The 8,489-nt window shown below is 35.0% G+C and overlaps 1 protein-coding gene across 2 annotated transcripts in view; it reads right to left on the bottom strand.

The window, feature by feature from the left end:
- Window positions 1-5,590, bottom strand: part of LOC110716004 (serine carboxypeptidase-like 10) — a 15,254-nt gene extending 9,664 nt beyond the window's left edge. Inside the window, exons 1-5 of one of the 2 annotated variants that reach the window (XM_021894628.1) lie at window positions 5,301-5,590; window positions 5,061-5,206; window positions 3,077-3,159; window positions 2,747-2,869; window positions 996-1,098 (exon numbers count right to left, since the gene is read on the bottom strand). In XM_021894628.1, the coding sequence (XP_021750320.1) occupies window positions 996-1,098; window positions 2,747-2,869; window positions 3,077-3,159; window positions 5,061-5,206; window positions 5,301-5,443 (598 nt within the window). In that variant the 5' untranslated portion in view covers window positions 5,444-5,590. The remainder of the gene's footprint in view (window positions 1-995; window positions 1,099-2,746; window positions 2,870-3,076; window positions 3,160-5,060; window positions 5,207-5,300) is intronic. The other variant, XM_021894629.1, reaches the window with a different exon arrangement.
- Between the last annotated feature and the right edge of the window lie 2,899 nt (window positions 5,591-8,489).

Genomic DNA, 8,489 nt, shown 5'->3' with positions numbered 1-8,489 from the left:
TTTTGATCATTGGTGTGATAAAATTATGATCACAAAAATGCTCATGAACTGGAGGAGAGAGAAAGTGGGTAGAGAGAGAACGAGGAAATCAAATTTTGCTCATTGTTGATAGTGCTCTAAGGAGATTTTTTTCTGTATTTATACTTCAACATTTCTATTTCGCGATCCTTACATACACCTTTGACCAATAACATCTTCAATCACCTATTAGTAAAACCATAATAAAAGTTAAAATTTGAATTATATATTATAAGACAAACCCTCAATTTAAATCAATTAAAAAAAAAAAATAATAGCAATAACAATAACATTAGCAGTAGCAATAACAGTAAGAATAACAAAAATAATAACATTATAACATTATTAATAACAACGCCATATTCAGTGAAAAGGCAAATGTTGTAGAAAGGAAACTTAGTACAATGTGTGCAAGTCAATAAAGAGTAAGGTTTCTTAAAAAGCAGTTTCTACACACTAATAAATTGTGTTGTAGCATGTCGATCAGGACTATACAATTGCAGTATTTTCCAACCAAATGATTTGTCTATAACAGGCGTCTTCAAACAATCTTTTTTATTAGGCAACGAGGTCATGTCATGATGATTGATTCTTAAATCGATTCTTATTAATACCCTTGGCAATTGATTCCCATTCTTTGCCTAAACTACGATAAAGGGTTATTTTAGTTCACAATGAAAGGGAAACAAGATGACTTTTTTCTTTTTCCCTAAATGCTAGGAAAAATAAAAACCAATTGTAGAATTATCGATTACGATATCCCCCTCAACCCAAAAACCCCATGGACAATGCCAACATGCCATAACGTCCACATCTTTCAGTTTGGCTGCACCTTCATTTAATACAACAGTTGGGAATGGTTTTCCCATCTTTGCCAATGCTAGGCAGATGTCCTTTTATCCCGAAAATTGAGGTTTTTTTTTTCCCTTTAATAGTTATAGTAGATGAAAATCATGCCAAATTTGATGTAAAATTACCATTAGAAATGTCTTGGACAACAACAGGAACAATCTTGCCACAATAGGAATCACCAGAAATGAAAAGAAGATTATTCATGAATCCATCATGGTCCATAAGCCACTATATGCAACCAAAAAGAAATGACATCAGATAAAATTTTAGTCAAAACCCCTAATAAATGATTTACATAGATAATAGACCTTATATATTGTTATAACGGAGTGGGGAAAAAATTAGAAAGAGATAATAAAGGCTTTCATACAACCTACAATGAATAACATAGAAATTAAAATTTAGAAGTAACATTGATCTATGTTTAAATGAATTGAGGAATTAAGATGAATTGGTTAGGTTTACTCATGAACAAGAATGTGCCCATGCATTATCATGAGATATAAAACTTTGAGTTACTGTAAGATGGACCCTACTTTACTAGAATCTCTTACATATAAATTATTGCAGTTAAACATGTAAATGCTTTAGAGGAGGGGGAAAGGTAAGGAAATCCCCACCGAAGTACAAAATCAACAAATAGATGGTCAAGCACTACAGCTCCAGCTTGTGACCTCAAAGCCACAAGATGAGTTGCCCGCCATCAAACTTGATTGGTTGAATTTTAAAAAGTTAAAGGAGAAGGGGTATAGGTTAAATTTTTTTCAACAACCAATATGAATCAGGCTAACCTAGCTCACACGATTCACATTAGTGTCCATGGTATATACACTTCAATAGACTTTGGAGTGTTCACCGAACTATCTAGTGCAATATTTAAAAACACTAAAGTTTATTAGATAAGTGTTCACAAGCACAGATTTTTCGTACTAACAGATGCATGTTATAGGTTTAATAGAGAGATGTTTCCAATCAACAATGCCTAAACTATATGATGACGGATCATCAGAAGCATCAATCCGTCATGGAATGTAGAGATTATAAACCTATTCCTGGCTTACATTGCACACAAAATTAGCCAATTCCGAACATTGATGCAGGCTGCAAATAGCGCAAGCATTTGATGACTTTGTTTTCCTGTGGTGTTTCTCTCAAGAAATATATGCAACTAATGCAAGGCTGCACTGTATCATCATGGTGAACCTAGAAGTTCTATTGACATGTACAGAAAGAAACCAGACCTAAAACAACTTCATTTTCTAGGAAAAAGAAAAAAAAATATAAATAAATAAAAAAGGAGAAACATGTCAATAGTACATTGATATGGAGCAAAATTCAAAATTTCGATTACAGTTCTTGTACCTTTTATCCTAATCTGGTAGACTACAAAGCAGCCGCTTTGTGAGATTCTGCTTTAATAAAAATTGTATTTGTCGATGCCAAAGAGCAAAGAATGAGATGTAGGGGGGCTCTTTGTTATTTTAATGCTAGTTTATCTTTTTATACTCTGTAATTGTGCCCTATGACTCATATAGTAACTAGTTTCCAGTATTTTAACTTGGGAAAGTTTCCTGTTTTCCCAGTAAAATAAATGCTCTAGCTAAAAGAGAAAGGAAAGCTAGCCACAAAAAATAGATCCAGATAAATAATGAAGTAAACACTTAATTCTAAGAAATATATTAGATGGAATTAGTGTGAGGCTGTTGAGCTTTTGGAGCAAATAAAGAATAACATTAGTTTGTCAAATGTCAGGTACAACAATGTTAATAAGCTTAGGGATGCAATTTAATTTAAAAGTTAACCTGAATTTTACTCCACTAATGACAAATAGGAGTTTTCATGATGAAAGGTTTTTGACAAATATGCCTTACCTTACCTTTCTCAAGAATTGATAAATATGCCTTGATGATGTAATATCATCACTGTAGTAACCTTCTGGATTTGTTGCATAAGAAAATCCCGTGCCAACAGGTGAATCCAGAAATATTATGTTAGCTATCTGAACATCAAATACAATAAATTCGTCTTAGTATAGTCACAAATTCACAATTCATTTATCTTCCAATTCTAATCTTAACATTCTCATGCTACAGTCTTGCTTTTACAAATGGAGCTACAGATATCTGAGTCAAATTAATTTATGACTTATGAGAGCTACTACTTTTGATATAATTTAACAAGATATTATTAAAACAAATTCTTGTACCTTTGTCCAAGAAGATGGATTTAACTGAAATGTTGGTGCTTCTGAGTGCCAATTGCAAGCTGAAGTATTGAAAATCAGAGGACCTGCAGAGAGACTTCAATTTCATTACTAAGGGCATAAGTTTGTTTAAAAGTAAGATACATCAAAAACATAAAATAACATGTGTAGTATAATAAAATAAAAAGTTTGTAATTACAATATCTTCCATACTTTGATAACTATATTTTTCACAACAGGTGTAAACTTTAAAAAAAAAGAAAAAAAAACAGATCACATCAGTATAACCATATACTTGTGCATGCAACCTATGAACCTTATCTTCATAATATAGTGATTAGTGACCTTATCTATTCTAACCATTTTCTTAAAGTTGATTTTATCTCCCAATCTCTCACAGTATTGTGCACTTCTTGAAATGAGCTATAAATCTACAATAACAAAGGGAGGAGATTATCACTCAAACTGAAGATGATATTAAGGGGGGTGTTTGGTTCAAGCAATTTAGGTATAAGGTATAGGTTTAAAATGAGTAAAACCTATACGTTGTGTTTGTTTAACAAAATATCAACTTCCAAACCTATACCTCAAACCCACAAGGTATGAGATTTAGTAACCCTAGGGGGAGATAGGTATAGTTTATATAATACCTTCAGGTATCAAATAGAAGGAAAATGTTCATTTCTGGACAAAACAAGCACAAAATATTAAGTAACAAGCTCCATCAAAGTTCATACCTCATCTAATTCTTGATTCCAAACCCACCACTCTACGAACCAAACACCAAAGGGTATTTTCATGATTCTCCAATTATGTAATATATTAATTCAATTCTAAGTTGTAGCAACCATTTGGGTGCTTAATTCGTATATGATGAAGATGCAAAAAGGCTTGCTAGCATATAGATAGTTTCTATCGATATTGTTCTCTGAAAAAGTTCAAAAATGCAACAAATATGTCATTCTGTTAGATAAACAAAAATAATACTTCCTCCATTTCTTTATACTTGAAACACTTCAAATTATGCATTATTCATATATTCTAAGAAAAATACACTTTAATAATCCCAACTATTGGCGATTTACTTCTAATAATCCCAATTAAGGTTTATTATCTAATAATCCCAACAATGCTATGAGTTTGCCTCCGGCACATGTGTTGGCATTACTATTGGCGATTTATGCTATGAGTTGGGATTATAAGCAACAAATGTCAAAGGTACATCACCAAAAAAAAAAAAAAAAAAGCATCACGTTATGAATGCAATGGTACTAAATTTATGCATCAATGGTATCACTGAATATTCAATGGTATTATATAAGCTTCCAATGGAACAATTAGAATGCGATCCCCATCACGTGATGGCAATCTGACAAAAAAAATAAGTGGGGTCCACTTACATACCTCTCTCTTCCTATATCTCTTCTCTTTTCTCTCTCTACCACGTGCTTTTAGATTATTTTAATTATTGTTATGTATTTGCAAATACATAACTATACTACATTACTACTTCATCCTCGGGTACCCATGTCCGACACCTGGCTATTTCGTTATAATTTTCCTTGATTTTGAACTTAAATGAAGTGTCATTGTGTAGTAACCACGTCCGAGTTGAGTCTGACATGAGTATTTGAAGTGAATGAAGAGTCCAAATAACACAGGTTGCGAAGGGAAGGGGGAGGAGGAGAGATAAAGGTGGTTGATTTTGGTGGTGGTAAAATTGAAAAATAAAAAATAATAATAGCCCCTTAATCAACTTATTTTCATTTATTGTTCAAAAAAAAAAAAAAAAAAAAAAAGTTTAAAAAACTTATTTTCATTTATGACAAAATTAAGGCCCTGTTTTTTTTTACTGAAATTATAAAACCAATCACTTCTCGAACAGTATTCGACAACTCACAAAAATTAAGCAAAATTCAGAGTATATAGTTAGTATATACCTTTAGAATATGTATGTTAGTACGGAGGAATGAAATTAGCAACATACCAATCTCAAGAACAAGACCAGAAAGAGCAGAACAACCAGGGCCTCCAGTAAGCCAGACCATAAGTGGGTCTCTTTCATAATCTCTCTCCGATTTTATGAAGTAATAAAATAATTGAACTTCTTCATTATCTCCCACCCCAACATATCTGCAATTTTTTCACTTTTCATTATAAACCCACAATTTAACCAAAATAAGGCCAAAAATAATTATAAAAAAACCCAATAAAACAAATGAAATACCCAGTTTCAAGATAAAATGGGAGAATGCCGGGAAATCCAGGTACAGATTTGACGATTTTGGGTGAAGCTGCATGCAAAATTGGGGTTAAAATATGGAGAAGATAGAGAATTGTAAATAATTTATGTGAGACTGTGTTTCCCATTTGAGGGGTTTAAAATATGGATGAATAATCACAGACACTGTATGTAAAGAAAAAAAACGTTAAGGTTTTATTTTTTTATTTTTATTTAAGCAAAAGTTTGGTTATAGCCACACATTAAAGTTTAATCCAGACCCCTCATAAAAGAGTTACAAAGCTGATAGACCTTAATTATCTATTGTTGGAATGGAGTAAGGAGAAAAATGGGAAAGAGATAAAAGGGCTTTAGTATAGCTAATTCTACCAACCGGTAGAATGATGGAATTCTCCCCTAGGAGTCATGTATTACTATTAACAATATATATATAGGGTATAAGATTAACCTACTTTACATAATTACATTGGGCTAAATATGAACAATATTATTCACATAAATATTGTCTAACACACCCCCTCAGTTGGAGCGAGAGGAGGACGAATGCTCAAACTGGAACGAAATTCCACAAACAACGGTGTTGGAAGACCCTTGGTGAAGATATCTGCATATTGATAAGAAGAGAGCACATGGAGTACACGAATATGACCAAGTGCAACTTTCTCACGAACAAAGTGTATATCCATCTCCACATGCTTAGTGCGTTGATGATGAATCGGGTTACGAGACATATAGACCGCACTAATGTTATCACAATAAACCACCGTTGCCATACGTAACGGACAATGCAACTCTAACAGCAAGTTACGTATCCATGTGGTCTCAATACCTATCTCCTGACTTTTACCATTAGCAACCAACCATGCCTTATGACGCTCAAAATCACCATTAGACTTCTCCTTATAAGTAAAAATCCATAAACAACGAATAACATTTGCATCCGAGGGACGCGGAACCAAATCCCAAGTATGAGTATCAATCATGACATTGTACTCATCACACATTGCATTATACCAGTTAGGATCGTTGAGGGCGTTCACAGGCGACCGAGGAATAGGAGAAATTTAAGGAATAGAGGAAGTAGTAAGTGCCAAACTTGCATATTTTGAATTGGGCTTAAAAATCCCAGATTTCGAACGAGTTTGCATGTATTGGCGGGGTTGGATTGGTGGAGGATGGTTTGGTAAATCAGAAATAGGTGGAAAGTGGACTGGAGTGGTGCTGGGATCTTGTGAGAGACGGCCCACTAGACTACCAAGAGAGGGAGGAGTGCGGGCGTGGGCTGGGGAAGCAGAAAACACATGTGTGCGGTAGGCTGATGTGATCTTGTGGCTGATTGAACAGGCCCACCTAATCCCAGCAGGCTATTATGCCCACTACACAATGGAGAAGAAGAGTTGGGCTCAGGGTTTTGGGCTTGGGCCGGGCTGACAACTTGCATAAGAGGAGGAGGAAGACTGGACTCAACACCAGGTAGTAAGAAGTCATAATCAGTAGAATTCGGCTTGTATTTTGATGAATATGGGAAGACAGACTCGTCAAAAATAACATGCCTAGAAATGATAACTTTCTTAGTGTTTAGATCAAAACACCGATACCCACGAGAGACAAGGGATAGCCAAGAAAAATGCAAGGAGTAGACCGAGGACTCATTTTATTTTGAGAAGTGGCGGAGAGATTAGGATAACAAAGACAACCAAAAGTACGAATATGCTCATATGAAGGAGCTTTATTATAAAGAATGTGCATTGGAGTAAGATTATCAAGAACTCGAGTAGGCCTAATATTGAGAAAATAGGCGGTCGTATGTAATGATTCAACCCAAAAGGAAGGAGGGAGAGATGCATGAAACAAAAGGGAACGACATATCTCATTTATGGTCCTAATCATATATTCTGCTTTCCCATTTTAAGGTGAAGTATTAGGACAGGATTGTTTCCAAATCATGCCGTGGGTTTTAGACAATAAAGTGAAACTATCATTATTGTTTCGGGGTTTTTTGATGTCCTTCGGGAGAGTTACAATTCTAAGACTGACTTCTAGACGCCTGTATCTGCAAAACAACGGAGACTCCAGTGGGTGGGAGTTCCGCCTTAGACGATCAAGTTAGAACGTGAAGTGCGAAAAGTAAAGGGTCTCTCTCGAATTCCAAGAGAGAATCTGCAATGTGTAATTGCTCAGTTCGAGATGTCAGATGCCTGACTTTCTCTGATGGAGAGTTAATGTGAATTGAATATTTCTGAATAGATGTTCCTCAGAGGGAAACATCTCCCTTTTATAGAGTGTTGGAAAACGTGCCCAATACTAGGTTTCAGTAAACCTAGGGCTGATTGGGCTTTTCCTGGAACTTTGGGCCGTAAGAGGCCAGCTTTCCTGGTTGGCTATCTGTCTGCCACGTGTCAAGGCCTGATTGGTCCACCTTGGACCTCTCACGAGGTGACACGTGGCGGACTTTGATTGGTCCACGTGGATGACACGTGGTAGGATTTGAGTGGTCCACGTTGCAGGGAAAAATCCCCTTATCATTTGCCCTTCACAGGGGTGACGTGACATGCCACGTCACTAGTAGAATAAACTAAATTGGAAGCGGTTCAAAACCGTAATGGGAAGCGGTTTTTGAACCGCTTCCAATTAGGGGGCTTCCCATTGCCAATTAAAATTGGAAGCGGTTTGAAATGCTTCCCATTTGAAGGGAATGGGAAGCGGTTCAATGCCTGAACCGCTTCCAATTATGCCTTCAAATTATAAATAAAAAATAAAAAATAAAAAAAAATCACAAAAAATCAGAAATTGATAAAAATGAAACATATGTAACAAAATATAAAATTTCATTAATAATTACTTGTAAAATTACATTTTAATTAAAAAAAAAAAGAATTAAAGCTACTACACACCACCGAAACCACAGCTATTCTGCCACCGCAACCACCACCATTCGACCACCACTACCTCAACGGACAACATAAAAAAACCTAGTGAATACCACCAAAACCACCATCATCCTGCCACCGCCACCGCAACCACTGCAATTCTGCCACCACCACCGCAACGAACAACCTTTAAAAAAAAATTAAGTCAAAAGTTTACTAATTATGCAAATAAATTAAAAAAATTCATTAACACATCAATAAATTTACAAACCCTAACAAAATTTCAACTTAAAAAATGCAAATA

The sequence above is a fragment of the Chenopodium quinoa genome, unplaced genomic scaffold (assembly GCF_001683475.1).
Source record: "Chenopodium quinoa cultivar QQ74 unplaced genomic scaffold, ASM168347v1, whole genome shotgun sequence".
Lineage (NCBI taxonomy): Eukaryota > Viridiplantae > Streptophyta > Magnoliopsida > Caryophyllales > Amaranthaceae > Chenopodium > Chenopodium quinoa.
Note: the sequence above shows the minus strand (reverse complement) of the source record. Positions and strands in the feature narration are given on the sequence as shown.